This window comes from Danio rerio, chromosome 25 (genome assembly GCF_049306965.1).
Source record: "Danio rerio strain Tuebingen ecotype United States chromosome 25, GRCz12tu, whole genome shotgun sequence".
NCBI classification, from domain to species: Eukaryota; Metazoa; Chordata; class Actinopteri; order Cypriniformes; family Danionidae; genus Danio; species Danio rerio.
In genome coordinates this window covers 5730001-5751689 of record NC_133200.1, presented here as the reverse complement: position 1 = coordinate 5751689, position 21689 = coordinate 5730001, and the positions used below count along the sequence as shown (strand labels likewise).

General features: G+C 36.8%; 1 protein-coding gene and 1 long non-coding RNA gene across 2 annotated transcripts in view; both read right to left on the bottom strand.

The window, feature by feature from the left end:
- Nucleotides 1-279: 279 nt before the first annotated feature.
- On the bottom strand, nt 280-7313 carry LOC137489320 (uncharacterized). The gene is made up of 3 exons (XR_011008732.2): nt 7082-7313; nt 5121-5291; nt 280-907 (listed from the first exon to the last, which is right to left on the bottom strand). It is a non-coding gene; the product is annotated as an uncharacterized lncRNA (long non-coding RNA).
- A 1000-nt stretch (nt 7314-8313) lies between these two features.
- parvg (parvin, gamma) overlaps nt 8314-21689 on the bottom strand; it is a 16638-nt gene continuing 3262 nt past the window's right edge. Inside the window, 11 exon segments of the mRNA NM_001089538.1 lie at nt 8314-8784; nt 10363-10435; nt 10786-10887; nt 13123-13191; nt 13274-13335; nt 13470-13504; nt 14177-14229; nt 15913-16028; nt 16118-16258; nt 18797-18899; nt 20753-20820. Of these exon segments, the coding sequence (NP_001083007.1) occupies nt 8711-8784; nt 10363-10435; nt 10786-10887; nt 13123-13191; nt 13274-13335; nt 13470-13504; nt 14177-14229; nt 15913-16028; nt 16118-16258; nt 18797-18899; nt 20753-20820 (896 nt within the window). The 3' untranslated portion in view covers nt 8314-8710.

Below are 21689 nucleotides of genomic sequence, written 5' to 3'. Positions count from 1 at the left end.
CGGAAGTTTATCGTTGGCTTTAAAACTCTAGCTGTGCATAGAGCCCATTGGGTAGGATTGGGGATGTAGAATAAGATCATACTTCATAAGTACTAATAAACAGTTCATATCTTAATAGTTAATAGTGTGAATCGTTGGTGGTATAATTATTACCAATGAATTCTTACTTATTACAACACAGTCAAGCTTTTATATTATAACATTAAAAAACTAATGAACATAAATCAAAGGCAATAAATGCTATCATTATGTTTTCAATAAATTTAAGTTAAAGAAAATGTAGGTTGACTTTATTTACACATCAGAGTTTTTGAATTCAGATTTCTTTTTTTTTTTTTACAAAAATAAAAATGATTGGCGTTTTGCTCAGTTACCACTAATAGTCAAATTAGTATTAAAAAAGCTTTACAAAAAAAAATTCCCAAGCTAAATTTCTTTCTTTCCTTCCTTTTGATGTTATTTGCCATGTTTGTGACCCGTGCTAATAATCAGCTAGAATCCAAGAACAGCGCCGTTTAAGAGTGTCACATCCAAATGGTGGCACTTGCTGATTGCTAGTCATGCTAAATGATTGGACTGAACTCGTATATCAGGGATCAACATGCACTTGTTGGGTTTTGAAACAACCTGTTGCCACTTTTCAGAAGTCATTTCTCGACCTTCATTCAACCTGATGGAAAAGTGGAAAGCCTCCATTCCTGTAATTGCATCCGTGGCACTATGTGAGCTTGAACTGAAGGCTGAACTTTCAAGAAGTCACCAATGGGAAGCCATCCCTTGTACTATAAATTACAGTCATTACCTAAAGAGTCAAACACTTTCTCTGCATTAACATAAAAACAGTTGCCTTACTGTCAATCCTCACCGGTCTGTATGGCTTTGTGGTGTGTACATCACAACAGGTGATCTGGTAACACACACAAAAAAAAACACAATTCATTGTTAATTCGAGTATGTACAATGTAGCATTATGTTACTTTGTTCAATTTGTACGGTACAGGGAAAAATTAAACTTTTAAAAAGTTTACAGTTGGGTTGTGTGTTGTTCTTACCAGTTTGTGTTTGTCACGAAAAAAAATGAGGTTTCAGTCTTATTTATTTAGAGCAGTGGTTCTCAAACTGTGGTACTTCTAGTGGTACGCAGAAGAATTGCTAATCGCTAATTAAACTAATAAAAGAATAAAATGAACGCACTTTTAACCATTTGACGCGTACGATGATACTGAGGGCCTACTCACACTATGCTATCCGAACCGTGCCCAGGCCCGTTTCCCGGATTGTTTGAGAAGTGTGAGTGCGCTGAATCGGGTTCACTTCGCCGGCCCTGGCCCGGTTAAAAGAGGATGGGCCTGAGCGCGGGTCTCTTGGACTTTGGCACGGTACGTTTGTAGTGTGAGTGCAAAACGCACCAAAGCCCGAAACAGAAAGCGAGACGTGACTTTTAAGGCACTGTTTCATATGGATTTATTAATAATTCTTACAATGAACGCAAACTGCCGTAGTTTATTAAAAACGCAAACCCCTCACTGAACGACAGCTGCATGCCTTCAGCAGACCTCCTCATTCCTGCAGCACGAGGGCTTTATGATTGTTTATGAGCGGAAAAAGTGGCGGATCTGTTCGGGGAAATATCTGACTGCGTGTCACCGCATCCCTAAGGACTGTTTGGCGAAATATTTGACGGCATATCAAACGACTGAAACGATATAACTAGAGAAATCTCCACTGCACTGCTGAGTGAGAGCGCTTCTGACCATCGCATCATCGATGACCTAAGCGTGCCCAGGCGAATAGTGTTAGTGCGGGCCGTCGGGGGAGACGGGAGGGGGGGACAAGGGTGCTTTGGCCCGGTTTGAGGCAACTGTACATAGTGTGAGTACAGCATGAGACTCATGTGATCAGACAGCATTGGCTGTTCCCTAAAAATTAATCTGCTTGATGCAGAGGAAGAGGCGTGCGGCACTTGCGGAACAGATACACGCCAGTGAAGCCATTTTGCGATCAAGTCCTGTTGTGTTAAAATATGTGCTTGTAGTTGTGTAAAATAATGTGCGTTTTCTATATAGACATTTATTTGTTTTGTGACACAGCGTGGCTTTCGGTTTAGGTTGTGACCTCAGATTTAACCTAATTAATTTAGATGTGATTCTAATGGCGCGAGACTTAGAACAATAGACCCAAGCAACTATGCCATACTTGAAGCTTAGAGGAAGAATATAGTTAAAGTTAGTATCCGTGTGCACAGATGGAGAATCGCAAACATCCGGATATTCAGAGATAGGTTTCAGGCCTCCTTCATATGTGGAAATAAATCAGATTTAAGTCAGATTTGTGACAATGCGACTATCATGTAAACAGGCAGATCAGATTTATTGAGGCATTCCGTTTTGAACGTCATTAAACTTGCGACAATGTGGTGCTTCTCTGCGGTTTAATGAAGTAGAAGTAAGAGCGTGTGTTGAGACACTGACATGGTAAACAAAAACAACAAAGGAAACATGGAGGAGAAAAGTGGTCAGTCTCCACAATTTGCTCCCACCAGATCTGAGATCTCTCCCATACCCACAAATTCCTCTGAATGGTGGAAGACACCATATATAAACCATAGACGCAAGTTGCGACGACGGCCCTTTCCCTCCCCCTCGTCCTCAAAATCATTTTAAAGTTGGGCGAACTTCGCAAATTTCGCAGAGCTAAAAGCAAGACAATTTCTTCCATCGTGGCTAGTGTGGCGCAAAAGCTAGAACCCGACTTTATGGATGTGCAAAATCGTAAATTGTATACCAATTGTAAACACATAACTCGGATATGGATCACAATTTAAAAAGAACGTGTAAACGGACAGGCAAAAAAATCAGATATAGCCAACAAATCCGAATTGGGCATCAAGACCTGACAGTGTAACTGGAGCCAAAGACTCCATGCAAACGTGGGTTGCCAGATTGACGATACCAACAGATGCAAGTGTGCCTGGCGATCAAGTCTTAAGCCATGTTCACACTAGGGATTGATGATAGACTGCGCGCAACATGTCTGAAGAGTAAGGAGGGATCTGGGGCTGATAAGGGTATGTGACTTATTTTAGGACCGGGAGGGAGACGCAAGATTTGCGGGAGATTATCACTCGTTTGCGGGCTTTATGAGTCCCACAAATGAATAGAGACTTCCGGAACTTCTGTGAGACTTGGGATGTCTGAATATCACGTTTAACAACTGTAGTGAAACGCGATCCAGCAGTACAACCTTGATAAAGACGTGCACTGCTCTCTGTCTCTGGAGCTCTGAGAGAGAAGCGCGTGGCTGTGTGTGCGGGCTCTGCAGTGAGCACCACTTGTGTCTGTGTCTGTGTGTGTGTGTGTGTGTGTGTGGTCACGTTATGTGGGTTTTCAACGGACGGAGGGCTGTTCAGAAACGCTAAGTAAAACACGGTATGGATGTGGATCATTTTCGTTGTAAAATGCCATTTTAACACTAAGACGTATTAGTGTAAACAGGGCCTGAGTGTGTATTTTTTGCGAGCCGGTTTTTGACTGGGGCGGGGCAGAGCATCGGTGAGGCCGGCTCAGCATTGTGTTGTCTATTGGCCATCGGCGATCTATCGGCCTAACCCTTATATCAACTGTTTTAAACCATTCCTGAGCGCCGTGTTTAGTGTTTTTAGGTGCAAAGATGCTTAATGCGTGAATGACCAGTTTTCACCTCAAAATGTTCACCACATGCGCGGAGCATGTGGTGAAGATTTTGCGGTGAAACTAGTCACATGACATCAATTTTATGCACTCGCACAAATGCTCCCAGATATATTTTGAGGTCGCGTAGATAAAATTTCAGGCACATATGCCACCAAAACGGTCGCAATTTCGAGCCCTGAGTTGGTGTGGCTTGTTTTGATTGGATGTAGTAAAGTAGGCATACATTCAGAAAGATATAGATATAGAGAATAGGGTTCAGGGAGAGTTTTTACAACCGAACAGACTCCTCCTCATTATGTCTGTTTGCTGTCAAACTGACTGCTAAAGGGGCGTGGTTAGGTATGTTAGCCACGGCCAATACCTCAGACAGACAATGGCTGTTTCTCAATTCCAAGAACGCAGAGAACAGACTTGCGTTTTTGTGGAGACTGTTCTTGCCAGGTGTCCTCGGAAGAATGAACTCGGGAGACCGCGAGGACAGAGAACGCATCCTGTGAGAAATGAGATGCTGCACACGTTTTTAATGGAAAATTATTTAAACATTACAGCATTCATACAGGGATTTATTGTTTTCCCCTCAATAAATAAATAAATTATATATATATATATATATATATATATATATATATATATATATATATATATATATATATATATAATTTATTTATTTATTGAGGGGAAAACAATAAATCCCTGTATGAATGAATATATATATATACTATGCATAAAGACTTTACAAATATACATTGTAAAATATAAATAAAACAGATTTTAATACGAATTTCAGCAAACAAGCCTTAATGTGTTTATTCCTTTATTAAGATGTTCATGGTGATGTTTATGTTCACCATCTCATTTAGGGAAACTCCTGAGGTAAATATGTCATATATCTGAACTTTTATAATAAATCTATATAATATATATATATATATATATATATATATATATATATATATATATATATATATATATATATACTTCTGGGACTTCTAGAGCGAGTTCGGTGCTCAAGTATGCATCGTTGCGTCCTCGATATAAATAACACATTCCACCAGTCTTCCGTACTTGCGGTCTTGAGTATTGGAACTGAACTTTGGCAGCTGATGATGACGTTACACGAGGACGCAAAGACGCAAGACCACTGAAAAACGCATATTGAGAGACAGCCATAATGTGAGAATTGAACTGAAAACAAACAGGAAGTGGATTTTCAGATTTCAATTAAAGATTACAATTGAAAATCGATTTCTTTTTCTTAATGACATTAACAGATTAATTGTTCACCGCAAAACTAGCAATGTGACCTACCAAAATCTTATGATTCATTTGATTTCATTTGTACTTTAAGCGATTTAAACTTTTGTATAGCACAGGAAACAAAAGTGCAACATTTAGAAAGTTTACATGTTGTTTATGTGTTGTTCTTACCAGATTTTTTGTGTTTGTCTCCAGCGGTGACTCAGTCATCTCGTTCGCCTCAGGGCTGAAATGATGAGACATCAGCAGGGGGTTTTCAATCGGCGTCTCTATTCATTTTAGACCATTCGTCGTCTTTAGTGAACCCCAGATCATCAGGGTCCCATCGCCGCAGGTCATTAGCTGGCATGGAGTGAACACAAACCGAACTGGTCATGGACAGGGATGTTTTGTAGCCTATTTACCCATATAATCAGAGCGCTGTTGACAGGGTCTCGTCTGGTTGCTCGGGGTCATTACGTAGGATGTTTTTGAAGATATTAATGTGAGAATCTAGACATTTCGTCTGTATGTCTGTCCAACCCACCTACACTTCTCTATTGCAATCTGCTTTCTCACTGCCGGCCTACAGATTCCATTCATTTTTATGACACCAACACCCACAGCAAGGGATAAGAAAGGCTGAAAAATTGCAGTTATGAATATAAACGAATAACAAACGGGCGTTGGGATGAAAAATGTCAGCCTCTTATGCGTTTTCTGCTCTGTAATGGCAATGGGAAAAAATTACCCAAGGGCAATTCACCATTAAAACGCCATCAGAGCATCCATCCGCCTGCACCTCAAATCCTAGCCCTTTCGCTGAGAGGAGACTCTCTTAAAACGCCTATAATGCTTTTGCCATTTAGATTAAATGGAAGTCATTCACCGTATCCAATTTGGGAGAACACACATTAAGGAAATTAAATTACGAGGGTGGATGGTGGGGTAGTCTGAATGAGAGATGCCCTTTACTGTTGACGTCAAGAATAAGATCTTTAGCTTCTCTAAAGTTTGGAAATAATGTGAATGTGTCACTGGCATTTATCCACAATCTAATCAAAGCACTTCAGATTTATCAATATTTAACAACAGGATTAAGCTTTTAGCAAAGATTTAGTTATTTAAAAAGATTATAGTTATCTAACAAATTTAATTTTAATAAATGTTCAAAATTATAAAGCGAATCACACAACCGACACATGTAAGTCATACTTTAAGTCCTGAAGAAAAGCAAGACAACTATTGAACATTGTTATACATGACACTTTTATAAGTCTGAATGAGTGATGCCCTTTACTGCTGACATCAAGAATAAGAGCTTTAGCTTCTCTAAAGTTTGGAAATAAAGTGAATATGTCACTGGCATTTATCCACAATCTAATCAAAGCACTTAGATTTATCAATATTTAACAACAGAATTACGTTTTAGCAAAGATTTTACAGTTATCCAACGGGTGTTGGGAACAGAATGATTTCCTTAGGTAAAATATTATTGCAACAAGTTTAATTTAATTTATTAAAATGTCAACATACACACAACCACACACATGTAACTCATACTTTATGTACTCAAAAAAAGCTGGATTTCTGTTCAACACTGTTTGTATGTGACATTTTAACAAGTTTGGACAAGAGATGCTCTTTAATGTTATGAGTTCAACAATGTGAACTGGAGATTGTTTGAAATTCAATGCATACATCCATGCAAGTATATGGGTTTGTTCATAAATAATAATAAAAAAATTTAAATCGTTAACTAATAGTTTATTGCTCCAGCAAACTACATGTACTTGTTCACATTCTGTTCCCAACATTTATCGAAATAAGACAATTTAACCTTTTTAAAAAAAGCTTTTATTGCTCTAACAAGCTATTAGCCCACTTTCTAATAAAAGCATACATGTTAATCCAGATACAACCAATACAATTACGACTTTAGTTATGGTTTTGTTACTAGCATTATGCAAACGGACTATCCTGAGTTTATTGATCGTCACGTGACAATGTTTACAAGTGACTTTAATGACGTTTTTCTGGTTGCAACTTTATTTGGAGGATGTGCAGTTTCCATCGAGCTGTATTTGATCTTTTTGCAACTTATATTACGTTTTTACTGCTACTTAACCGGCTATTTAAACCGAAAGACTTACCTGAGCTACGTGGTCCTCATCCAGTTGACGTCTTTCCGCGAATAAAACTCGCTCTTAAATAGTCGAGTTCATACGTTTCAGTAAGTTGTACTGAACTGCCTAAACTTGTATTTTGATGTTTATTCCCGTTTTTCCGTAACTATTACTGAAAACGATGGTAAATTCGCGCGCCTAGCTGCGTAAACTGATGGCCGAGTCAGATTTTGCGGTCTGTCATGTGGCAATAAAGCGTGCCAAAATGACGCTTATTGTCTTTTTATTTTATTGGTAATTATTTTTATCAATATAAACTGATTCGTTTTATTGCTGTAGCTCATAACATTAAATATATATATATATATATATATATATATATATATATATATATATATATATATATATATATATATATATGCTAAAAAAATAACATTTCTCCTCAAGTGACTCAATTTAGTCATACACAAACACACTTGACTCCAACATATACAACTGGGACCTTGCTTTAAGATAGATTTAAAGTGATTTTTGTAATTCATATTCCCCCTGGCATAATCTTTTGTTTCTCTTTTTGTTTTGTTCTGTTGTCTACCTTTGTTGTTATAGGATTTGTACCTTTTCTCAAGGTTTTTGTATTCTTGCCCTGCTGAAAAATTCAGCTTAGCTTAAACCAGGATGGTTGGCTGGTTTTAGCTGGTCGACCAGCCTGGTTTTAGAGGGGTTTTGGCCACTTCGAGGCTGGTTTCCAGCCATTTCCAGCCTGGCCCTAGCTGGCCAAGCAGCCTGTCCAGCTAAAACCAGACTGGAAATGGCTGGAAACCAGCCCGGAAGTGGCCAAAACCCCTCTAAAACCAGACTGGCAGGGTGTTAAACATTCCAAAAAAAAAAAGAAAAAAACTCCAACATACACTGTAAAAAATATCTGTAAACATTTTTTCTGGCAACTTTTAACCTTATAAGGTAGAAAAAAGTGACTTTTATGAACATTTTTAATAGTTTAAAGTGACATATTGTCTGGGTCTGTATTTTACAGATTTATCATTTATAATTTCTTACACAATACACATTATATTATGTCAAACTACTAAATGTCAATAAAATGTCCTTCATTAACTGTAGAGTTGAATTTCCAACATTAAAGTAGACAGAGCAGAGATCAAGGTCCCATTATGAAATTCAAAATAAATGGAAAACACAAAATACGGGACCTGTTAATTAACAGATTTTTACAGCGTATAATAAACAGACAAAGAAGATTCTAATACATGTGCCACTTTTATTTAAAAACAAGCTGCCATCAGCATAAAGCAGCTGTGCGATACATTAATGTACATTTGTCCGCAAGTAAAAAAAAAACAAGGAAAGAGAATGAAGAGGTGACATTAAATTGAAGCCGTCAGCATCCAAACGCAATTTCCGTGATGAGATGAGTGGCCACGTTCTCTCATTTTCGCTCTGAAGCCTCTTCAAATGGTTCAGAGACACTCTGTTCAATTGCTTCTAATGTGTTGTAACACTGCGAGTGCCAAAGCAATCCCACTGTCAACTACGTGCCCTTTGATTTTCAGTCAGAAGACAGACGCACATTTACAGTCAATTTAATTGTTGAAAACGTCACACAGATTTCACTGAATAGAAGAAAAGTGCGGCAGATTATTTGTTTTTGTGCCTGTTGAATAGATAATACAGCACTTTCACAGTAGCAGGAACATCTTGGGAAACAATATCTGCGAGAAACGTGAGAAAATGAACAAGCAGACAGATTAACGCATGCTAAACCTAACAGCTTTATAATAAAAAACAGACAAAAACAGGCTTAATGTGGGTTTTAGTTGCAGCAGCATTGCACATATTTCTTCATAAAGACATGCTGTGTTTCATTGCACTGTGACAAGCTAGCTGGAAAACATTATAAGCTATGAAAATGACTATAGATAAACTGAAAATAACTAATTTTATGTTTATTACTTACTTTTTACTATTTTAATATTTCAAGTAAAAACTGATAAATGATAAGTGAAGTTTAGTTTTAAACTAATTTCGAGAGGAGCATGTGCTCATGATTTACCCAGCTGGTCCACATTAACTAATTATGATCCTCCAATCAAAGGATCCCAAATCACTATATATATCCTCATTTCCTTTCTACAACTATCTTCGTCTGGAAGAAACCCCCCCTCCTCCCCTTCTTCCTCCTTTATCCAGAATGGGCGGCACGGTGGCCCAGTGACTAGCACTGTTGCCTCACAGCAAGAATACCAATGGTGTTGGGTCCTCGCTGAGCCATCTGGTATTTCTGTGTGGAGTTTGCATGTTCTCCTCGTGTCCGCGTGGGTTTCCCCCGGGTTCCCCGGTTTCCTCCCACCATCCAAATGTGCTCTATATTATAGATAAAACAAGCCTAAACCTTTTTTATAATGTCTTACTCTCAGGAAGTTCGCCTTGGCCTCAGCAGCGGGGGAGTTTGAGATAGACCTGAGCTCAATCTCCACTCGCCCTGCAAAAGGGGGGGAGCCCTGGGCTCGAGGATCCCTTGAGCTCAGGGCTCTCTCCCGGGACAGCATGCCAAACAAGCTATGTATAAATCATGAGCTAAGTGTGAACTCTTGAAATAGTTTTGGGTGTTCGTTAACAAGGCGACAGGTAAAAAAAAAGCTCACTCGAAAGCAAATACAAGTTTTTAAAAACAATTGTCATTGTCTGCGCGTGAGTGTTTGCAAACAACAGGACGTTAGTAACCATAAAAATATTGTTATGCGACTTTTAATTTTTAATATATTGCCATAAACACACTTGTTTGTAGTCAAAGCTTTTGACGGTTTACTGCTGTTTGTTAGTCCTAATTGTCTAAAGTCTGCCGTATTAGCATGCGTAAGAATGGAAGTCTATGTGGCAAACCGCGGGTTTATTGTTATTATGCACATACGTCTTGCGTTTCTTTACAAAAGGACATTGTCACCTAGATTTTTGCCATTTTAACAGCATTGGTGTAAATATAGCCTTAAATGTTATATAAAAAATGTAAATTAAATAATACTGCTGACATTTTTGTTGAACATATGTGGCTCTATTTACAGTATAGAACATTTACATTTTTTTAAATGTTCTATATACAGGTGAAAACAGTGTCAAAATAATCCCAGTTCACACAAATTCACACAAAAAAAGCTATAAAAACTGCACTATTATTTATGCCTGGCCAGTAGGTGGCGATGTCATTTTGTAACCTAATATTTGTGTGAATAACATGCATTAAGCTGTAAAATTATGCAAATGTTAGGGTTGGATTCTCCCAAAATATTTACCTTGAGGGTCAACGGATTGAACTGGAAAGCCTCGGTCTATAAGAAGATCCAACGCAAGCGTCACATTATGGAGCTGCAGACCAATAAAAAAAGCAACAATAAAAACAAGTCACAGTTTCGGAAAACAACTAACAACTGCAGGTTTTCTGGTTACTGTAAAATCGCTGATTTTGATTTCTATCTTTTGCATTATTACCCTCAGCTTCTTAACCAGCCGTACGCTGCTGTGCTGTCGTTTCCACTGTCATCCTGAGAGACGTTAATTATGCATTTCCTGGAGGTGCGTGTGAAGTTACGCTCTTGTAAAAATCCCATAAGCCTGAGTTGCATTTAGCTCCTTGTTTTAAAGCGGAATGGAGCTCGCTGACAACGTGTTTCTGTTGTTTTAGTGCAAAATGCAAAACAGGTTTTCTTGGTACTCACCATTTCCGAGCTGCTGACAGGACAAAGGAAGAAGTCGCAGAGAGGAATGAAGAAATCCTCCAACTGACCGATCAACAGGAGAAGGATCACTCCATCTGCAAACTAACACAATCGCATTGAGAAAATGAGAAGCATGTCAAACATTAATGTGGAAAAACTGCCTAAAAAATAGGGACTTATCACTGGGCATGAGCTGGAAGATATATTATTTAGATTATTTTCCCTTTATTATAATATTGTACTAAATGCACAATTAATATGCAGTGGAGAACTGTTTAAAGCTATTATTTTAAAATTGTTAATTATAATTTTTTATCCATTATCAGGTTACAAATATGCAATTATTAATTGAGAATTTTATTATTTATCATTACAATTTGCAGATGATTTTTTTATTTAATAAGAAAATAAAATGTATAAATAATAATACATTTTGGCGGTTCATTCCGCTGTGGCGACCCCTGAATAATAAATGGACTAAGCTGAAAAATGAACGAATAATACATTTTGGAGCATTATGAAAACTAATGTCCATTATTCATTCATTCATTTTTTTTGTCGGCTTAGTCCCTTTATTAATCCGGGTCGCCACAACTTATCCAGGAAGTTTTTACGCAGCGGATGCCCTTCCAGCTGCAACCCATCTCTGGGAAACATTCACATACACTTATTCACACACACACTCATACACTACGGACAATTTAGCCTACCCAATTCACCTGTACCACATGTCTTTGGACTGTGGGGGAAAACGGAGCACCCGGAGGAAACCCACGCGAACGCAGGGAGAACATGCAAACTCCACACAGAATGGAAGAGCCAAACTGCAGTTAAAGTCCACCTTTTAATAATTTGGCAAATAATTCGATTACTGATGTCCATGCAAACACAGTCACTGTCTTTCTCCTCTGCTCTGTGTGTTTGTTTTGCCTCTGTGAAACCGACACTCCTATTTTTATGCAAATTTCTACAGACCTCTAACCCCATGCCCACTAACCTGACTTTTTCCAAAGTAGAGGTGTGAAAAAACCCTGCTGAAACAAGAGATTGAACACAAGTCTTAAAGATACAGTAGCACAAAAATACAAACATAGGGGCTCTATTTTGCAGTCCATGCGCAGAGCGCAAAACGCAGGGCGCAAACGCTTTCAGGGCGTGTCAGAACGCGTTTTTGCTAATTTAAGGACGGGAAAACCTGCTTTGCCCCATAACGCATGGTCTAAAAGGGTTCAGTTTATTTTCTTAATGAGTTATAGCTGTGTTTTGAGAATAAATCAATTAGAGTCTCATCTCCCAATCCCTTTAAGAGCCAGCTGTGTCGCGTCAAGAGCGCATTCGCAACTTACAGGACCCAAAGTAAGTCTAAGTGGAAAAACTGAGCATTTCACAAGCAAACAGTTAACAGTTGACAGTTTTTTTTTTACAGAAAACAGTTAAACAGAGCATCTACTGCGTGAGAATGAGAGATAATGGATCACTTTCACTTTCGCTCTTGGATAGGGAAACCTTTACGCACAGACATCAATTAGTCTATAAATAAATAATTTTGTTTGTTAAGCGCAAATATTAGTTTCAAAACTATTTCTAAATTCAGTTCTAATTTCCAGCAAACAAATAAATAAACAATATTAACAAAATGTGCTTAAAAAACCTGAGTTATATCCTAAAACACATGCTGTGCCCCATATGTTCTAAAACCTGACAGGTGGGCAAATCTAAGCTTGTTTTTAATAAAACAAATATAAATATGGATATATTAAATAATACTGCTAATAATAATAACATTATACAAAAGCAAATTGTTATGAATGAACTGAAAAAGCCTCCCGAGATGAAGAAGACATAAAAGCAGTGGTTTTTCATGTTTATGTAGGCTAGAAAATAATATGTTTTGTAATATTTTAATCCTTTATATTTATATTCTATATCTATTCTTATTATATCCTATATATATCCTTAATATTTACATGTTTTCATATGTAAAGATATTTGCCTATTGCTCTCTTGTGTGTATTAAGCAGTGTGTAAGCGAGGCGCAACTCTGCGCCGGAGTTTAGACCGGGTTAGTTTTGGTCTAATGAAAAATCTATTATAGTTTCTCAAAATAGCAACGCGCCAGCGGTCCGCCTCAGAACGCCTTCCTTTTTAGACCAGAACGCCTATGGGCGCACAAATGAGCGCTAATACATTTGCTATTTAAACAGCGTAGCACAACGCCTCAAAACGACTCTTGCGCCAAGCTGAAACTACCAGAAGGTTATTGTGCCGCGCCTTGCGCCACACTGCGCCAGGTGTATGATAGGGCCTATAGACTGAAGTCAAGAAGGCTTTGCACACCTGTTTATCGAGATCCGTAACGTTCAGTCCCAGAGATGCCATGTTCTTATTCACAAAGTGCAAAATGGCCTGCAGGAAAGAAAAAGTTGATGAAGCTGTGAAAGATTTGGGTCAAAGGCTACATTTAGAGCATTTAAAACTGCATCGGGACCTTCTTCACGGTCTCGATTTTGTGCGCCTCCAGCTTGAAGAGCTCATCAATGGGACATTCCTCTGCAAAGACATTGCAAGAGAGAGATTAAGGAGCGAGCGCTTTCTTCTCGATACGCCTCCGCTATCTGAAACTTACTGATGCTTATAAATATGGAAATGAAAAAGGCTCAGAGTTCAGCCTGCGTTTGACTCACTGTTAGACTCTCTGTCGAGCTCGTTGCTGGATTCACTGCAAAACACAAAGCAAACACACTGCTTTGGACATGAAAAGACTTATAATGTCAGGACACTCGCAAATATAGTGATAAATAAACAGCCTTTATTCTTACATGGAAACTATCACAACATACTCGTGCAAAATAAAAACAGCTGATCCAACAATATACATTTACTATCAGGCTGTAGGTGGCGCTAAAACTATATAAAACTAAATAAATAAATAATCAACTAAACGTGTTAATCCGATGTGAAAAATACTGTTTGTTATATTAATATTTAATCAAAAATCTTCTCTGATGATGGACGGATTGGCGGATTGGATGAAATTTGCTTAGCCACGCCCCTCCAACCATTTTATTTTTTATTAAAATCTTTAGATTACCAAGAAAACCACCTGAGATTTGTAATCTCTTTTTTTACAAGTGTCGTTAGTAAAATTGGGTGAAATACGCTTAGCCACGCCCCTCCCCTTTGCTGTGAGTGTAAAAGGAGGAGCACAAAAATAAACCCCGCCCCCTACTTAATATTCTGTTTCAGTTACAGCATCATGCTAAAAAAATTTAGTTAAAACAATACAGTTAAATGTTTTTGAATGTGTGTGTGTGTGTGTGTGTGTACTGAATTTTGGCTGGTCAATTGATGCAGTCAGTGTGTTTAAGATAGGAGGACGTTTCTTACAGACCTAAATGTGATGAATTCTGTCTGCTTGTCCGCCTTGATGCCGCTTTTTGTCACCTGTTTCACAAATGAGAATTGAATGAATGCATGAGCAATAAACTGCTGTAATGTGATCTAACTTCACAGTGATGACATGAGTAGGAAAAAGTAGTTTTACTGGCTTTTTCATGATATGCATATGCGTAGTTATTTTAAGTGAAGTTTATTCATAAACTAATCGCGAGAGGATCACGTAATTATGATTAAACATGGCTGGTTCTGCATAAGCTATGTATGATCCTCCAATCAGGCCAGTCCTAACCCACTATAAAGAGCCAGGGTTTCTCAGCCATCTTCGATTTGAAGAATCGCCCCCTTCCACCCCTGCTTCTCCACGTTTCCCTTCATGGGGCAGCACGGTGGTCCAGTGGTTAGCACTGTTGCACTTGCCTCACAGCAAGAACGTCACCGGTTCTAGTCCTTTAACAGGCCGGTGGTCGTTTCTGTGCGTAGTTTGCATGTTCTTCCCGTGCTCATGTGGGTTTCCCCGGGTCCTCTGGTTTCCTCCCACATTCCAAAAACATGCACTAAACAGTGAATTGATCAATCTAAATTTAGCACTACAGTCAATCTCTCATCCTGCAGCATATCTCTTCATAGCATTTAATTTAGTCATCAGCTCTTATCTAGGGTGGAGTTGTCGAGATCTACCTGAGCTCAAAGCTCTCCTTTCGCCCTGCAAACGGGAGGGAGCCCAGGGCTCAAGGACCTTTTGAGCTCAGGGCTCTCTCCCGGGACAGCATGCCAAACTTGCTTATAATCAATCATCAGCTATGTGTGAACTCTTGAAACTAATATGAGGTGATAAATGATCAAAAAGTTATGATATATAGCATATAGATTTTGGTATTTAAATGATAGCAATATTCAATTGAGGATGCATTATCATTTTCTAATTTCTAATAATAAATATGTATGTATTTGTCTGAACATCTTGTGTTTATGTTATTTCAATTTAAAGGGAATGAAAAGAAGTTGTTCTTTGTTATTAAAGTGAAAATACTGAACCTACACACAGCAGCCTGATAAAAACACTTATTTTATATATATATATCATTTGAATTACACATACAGACATATATTTTATATCTAACTATAAATAAACATTTTCTCAAATATATCCATGCATGGGTGTGTTTATATATACATAATAAACACAGTACACAAACATATTATAAAGTCAACGCAAACTTTTTTTGCATGCGATTCTAGTATATTCCTTTTAATAAACAGTCAAAGTCAAAATGATTCGTCTTCCTGTGATTTTTTTTACACTTCAAATATTTCCCGAATTATGTTTAACAGAGCAAGGAAATTTTCACGGTATTTCCTATAATATTTTTTCTTATGGAGAAAGTATTTTTTCAGTTATTAATTTTTATTATCAATTTTTTATTATCAAATATTTATTATTTATTTATTATTATTATAATTTTAAACCATTTTAACCACCCTACCTTGCCTAATTAACCTGGTTGAGCCTTTGAATGTCACTAGTGTCTTGAAAATATCTAGTCAAATATTACATACTGTCATGATGACTGATGAAATAAATCAGTTATTAGAAATGAGTTATTAAAACTATTATGTTTAGAAATGTGTAGAAAAAATCTCTCCGATAAACAAAAATTGGATAAAAATAGTTGAGGCGGGCTAATAATTCTGACTTTAACTGTATAAAGGCATTTTAATATCCATCACCTCGCACTGGATGAGCTCCACGGTGACATTAGCAGGCAGGACCAGATCGGGTTGGAAACGCCTCACAATGGCGACCAGGAGATGCAGTGTGGCCAACAGATCCCTGCTGTGAATGACTGACAGATCCAGAGGCGGAGCATAAATATGCGAACGGCTCGTTAATATGCAAACAGGTCATGGGTGAGAGCTGATCTGATTGGCTCACGTTTAACGCTCCACTTGGCCTGGTCCACGTTGAGCTCTAAGGTCTCGTTCAGAGCTTTCAGGATCACTTCTAGCTTGCGTATCTGAGCGCCAGTGCTCAGCGCAATCTCCTCGACGTGAAGATCAATACCAGCTGACCTGCCTGCGCACACGACATGAAAACATTATTAAAAACAGCAGCATTTCTTTTGCATTGTGACGTTATTTTTTTATGAAAAGCTTATTTTCGACCAGGTAAAAAAAAAGATTTAATTATCTCACAATTAGGAGTTAACATCTTGTCATTTAGGGCCAGCATGGGCCAAGAAGGTCGCTGGTTCAAGTCCCAGCTGGGTCAGTTGGCATTTCTGTATGGAGTTTGCATGTTCTCTCTGTGTTGGTGTGGGTTTTCTCCGGGTGCCACATTCTAAACACATTCAAAACAGGTGAATTGATTAAGCTAAATTGGCCATAGTGTATGGGAGTGTGTGCCAGAGTGTGTGGGTGTTTCCCAGTGTTAGATTGTGGCTGAAAGGGCATCCCCTGCATAAAACATGTGCTGGATAAGTTGGTGCTTCATCCCGCAGTGGCGACCCCTGATGAATAAAGGGACTAAGCCGAAAAGAAAATTTAAGTCTCAACAATTATGAGGCGGAATGGTGGCTTAGTGGTTAACACTGTTGCCTCACAGCAAGAAAGTCGCTGGTTCGAGTGCCAGCTGGGCCAGTAGGCAGTTCTGTGTGGAGTTTGCATGTTCTCACCATGATGGGTGTGGGTTTCCTCTGGGTGCTTTGATTTCCCCTCAAGGTCCAAACAAATGCGCTATAGGTTAACTGGATAAACTGAAATGGCCATAGTGTTTAAGTGTGTGTGAATGAGAGTGTATAGGTGTTTCCCAACACTGGGTTGCGGCTGGAAGGGCATCCGCTGTGTAAAACATGCTGGAATCATTCCGCGGTGGCGACCCCTGATAGATAAGGCACTACGCCGAAGGAAAATGAATAACTGAAATATGAGTTTATATCTTATTAATAGTCATATTATAATTATAAATGATTTAGTACACACTTTATTTTTATTATTTTTAAAGATTTTTAAGAATCTTTTATTGTTTTTAGCATAAGAAAAATAAACAATAACATAAACAGAACAAAAAAAAGAGAGACAGAAAAAAAAGTCAGTTTCAAAATAGACAAATAGTCGGACACAACATGATACAATATCATCCAGAAAGCATAAGAGAAATAAATAGAATTAAATATTTAAATAATAATAATTTACAGAGAAATGTGTAGGCTCCACAACTTGATTTATGCCAAACTAATCCCACCTATAAAGAGTCACAAGTCAGCATTACTGATATAAGACATAATTGGATTCCAGATTTTAAAAATTGTGTTTAGTTTGTCTGCCATCCCATATCGCATTTCTTCCATGGGCAACACGTAACTACTGATCCAAGTTTCAAACACAGGCACGTAATCTGACTTCCAATTTTTTTGTAATTTTTTTTTTTTTTTTGCTAAAATAATACACAAAGATACTGCTTGTGATATACAGCTTAAGTCAGAATAATTAGCCCCCCTTGTTTTTACCCCAATTTCTTTTTAATGGAGAGCAGATTTTTTCAACACATTTTTAAACATAATAGTTTCAATAACTATCTCTTATAACTGATTTATTTTATCTTTGCCATGATGACAGTAAATATTATTTGACAAGATATTCTTCAAGACACTTTTATACAGCTTAAAGTGACATTTAAAGGCTTAACTAGGTTAATTAGGTTAACTAGGCAGGTTAGGGTAATTAGGCAAGTTATTGTATAACAATGATTTGCTCTGTAGACAATGGAAAAGAAAATGCCTAAAGTGGCTAATAATTTTGTTTAATAAAAATGTCTAATAAAAATGGTTCTTAAAAAATTAAAACTGCTTTTATTCTAGCTAAAATAAAACAAATAAGGCTTTCTCTAGAAGAAAAAAAAAATTATCAGATATACTGTGAAAATTTCCTTGCTCTGTAAAACATCATTTGGAAAATATTTTAAAAATTTAATTCGAAGGGGGCTAATAATTCTGACTTCAACAGTATATATGTATCTCCTATTTCTGAGGTGTCTCCAAAAATGCCCAATTTTGGCTCTGGTGACAGATTAATCCTGTATACTTCAGATATAAAATTAAAAATGCTCTGCCAAAATGAATTAATTTTATGGCATGACCAGAATGAGTGAGCCAGTGTACCTTCAGAGTTTTTACATTTGTTGCGCAATATGGAAACACTCGGGAAAATCTTGTGTAATTTTACTTTTGAATAATAAAGTCTGTGGAACAAGGCAACAGTGGGCGTTTATGTGTGGAGTTTGCATGTTCTCCCTGCGTTCGCGTGTGTTTCCTCCGGGTGCTCAGATTTCCCCTACAGTAAAAAGACATGTGGTACAGTTGAATTAGGTAGGTTAAATTGTCCGTAGAGCATGATTGTGTGTGTGAATGAGTGTGTGGATGTTTCCCAGAGATGGGTTGTGGCTTGAAAGGCATCAGCTGTGTGAAATTGTGCTGGATAAGTTGGCGGTTCATTCTGCTGTGGCGACCCCGGATTAATAAAGGGACTACGCCGAAAATAAAATGAATGAATATATATGTTTTAATTGGGGCAATTATTAATGTGGCTGTTCATAATGCACTGACGTGATTCTTACGTAACAGGTGATGAAGGACGAGTCCGTCATAGAGGTCTTCCTCCAGCGATCGCACCACAATGTGTTCAACTTTCAGAGTGCTGTTGATCCAGTCCAACAAAACCTGTCACAAACGACACAGCACAGCGTACAACATAAACAATGATGCTGAAATATATAAATACTGTATATAGAGCAGTCAACATTTGAAGTTGATCAAAACCTTTCATCAAAGTTTTCCTAAAACTACTGAACAACACCAATTGTCAATTTTAAAAAACGTTTTTAAAAAAAGGTTTGATTTGCACTTGTTGACTATATGGGCCTTTCTTTAATTACGGGCACTTGTGCCTTGTGAAGTTGAGTAAAAAAAACTTGTTCAAAACTAACGTAACAGCCTCATAAGTCTGAATATTTTCTCTAGTTTTAAAATCTGTAAGAGGACAAACTTTGATAAGAAGAGAAACAGTTTTTCCATGGTGAACTGAACAAATGTCATTTCCACCACATCTCAATATACAGCTTGTTTTAAAATGAAATAAATGACGGCAGTCTAACATTGTCTAAGATCATTTTTGTATCCAGTTTAACCAATCTTTTATACATTATACATTTCGTTTTATAAATTATACATTTCGTCACCTTGGATTTATAAGGTTCTTTCTGCGGTCTGAATGATTTTGAGATATTGAGCTTCAAAGTTTTTGCATTCCATATAGCAAACAGTGTGTGTGTAACATTTGCTTTTTGAATAAAAAGTCTTAAATTTAAACAACTTATATAAAAAATCCCATAATGTAAATAAGTTGTCATTTAATATGTCAATAACTCAATTTTGACAAAAATGTCAGATAGAACCTTAAAATTCTAAGGTGAAGAGTTGTCAATGAAATAAATGAGTTGTATGCTGAATATATATATATATACTGTATATATATATATATATATATATATATATATATATATATATATATATATATATATATATATATATATATATATATATATACACCTGTCACACTCTAAAATTGAATATTAATTTAGTTAAGAGTTTATTAAAAAAAAAAAATAAGCCGAATTTGTATATTAAATATAGCATGAACTTATACATCATGAATACACTTTTAATGTGTGATGAGAACTTTCTAAATATTTATTTTTTAAAGTTTGTGGTGAACTGGTGATGGAAATGATATTTCTACAGTTTATTGTGAAAAATTGAAAAATAGCTTCACTGATTAGCTTTGAATTGATACTAGCCTTTCGTGTATATAAAACACTCTTATTTACCTTAACTTTGTTTGGTTTTTAAAAACAAAAACCTTTTAAAAACTTTAAAAACTTCTCTGGCTTTTAAACATGTTTGGAAATAACGTAGAATAAATGTATTTCCTTATCAAGCAATATTTACCTTGATTTTTCTTCAAGTGTTGTTGATAAAAATGTAAATCCCCTCCATCTTGAACATGTTCTCAGATGACACTATTCATTTTCATAAAAACCACCTAAATAATCTCACACAAACCTTTTAAAGCGACATTACAGTGTTGTGCTGGAAATGACACTGATACTGTGCGACAGCTATATTTTGTATACAAAATAATATTGATAATAGTCTCACATTAATAAATAATAAATATTTAAATTATTTCACTAGTGCTGAATTAGGATACAATAATAGATATCAGATAAATAATCATTAAAAATGGTATTTTCATTGTTGAAGTTGAAAACTCTGGGTGTGCAACAAGGTGAAAACAGTGATTTTGACACCTAAAAGGAGGATGAATATTATGAAAAATATGTAATAGAAAGGTTGTACATTTTAGTAAGTAGGTTTTATTGTTAGTTTGACAAAAAAAAGAGAAATTTGAACAAAATTATATATATTTTAGGATATATGAAGGACATAAAAGTGCCCGCAGTTGAAGAATTACCCTTATATTTATTGCCAAAACCCATTATAGGCTATCTCACCTCTTTAAGTTTGATGACTTTGGGATCCTCTAAAGATGTCGGCTGAATGATCATTCTTTTCTCTCCACCTTAAACCCACAATAAAGCACACGTTTTACCCAAAACGTCTATTTTTAGACATCTGTTAGACCTCTTTTTCAGAGCTTACTGTACACTGTGAACATTGTGAGGACAATAACAGTGAAAGTTATTCAATTCAAGTTTATTTGTAAAGAGCTTCCCACAACAATTATTGTTTCAAAGCAGCTTGACAAAAGGTGCATATTATTGCATTACAATCAAATTCTGAAAAGTTAATGCTATTAGTTACTAATAACTTTAACTAACTAACTAGTAACTGATAGCTTTTAACAGATTTATTTTATATAAACATAGTTAACCTGCAGTTATAGCATAGGCTTATAGGTGATGTCCATCTGTTTAATAAACTGCATTTGTCTCATTAAGTATGTGTTGTCCTCGAAGGTTACTGCTAAATAAATTAATGTTCTTGTTTTGTAGAATCGACAGAGAGAGAAAGAGAAAGTCACTAGGGAGAGAGAGAGTCATTAGAGAGGGAGAGTCATTAGCATGTCACTAGCATGCTTCTAGTATAAACTAGCATGCCGTTAGCATGAATTTAGTATGAATTAGCATGTTTGCTAGTATGATTATGTTTGTTAGTATGTTTCCAGTATGGATGAGTATATTGTTAGTATGAATTAGCATGTTGCTTGTATGTTTATAGTATGAATTAGCATGTTGGTATGATTAGTATGTTTCTGGTATGGAGTAGTAAATTGTTAGTATGAGTTGGTATGTTGTTATAGTATGTCTAATGTAAAGTCAATGGCAGTTTCTATACAATGGAAATATATGGGACAGTTGCTAGGGCACCGTAAGTGGTTGCTAGGGTGTGGCTAGTAAGTTAAATGGTCATCCGTGTTTGGCAGATTGG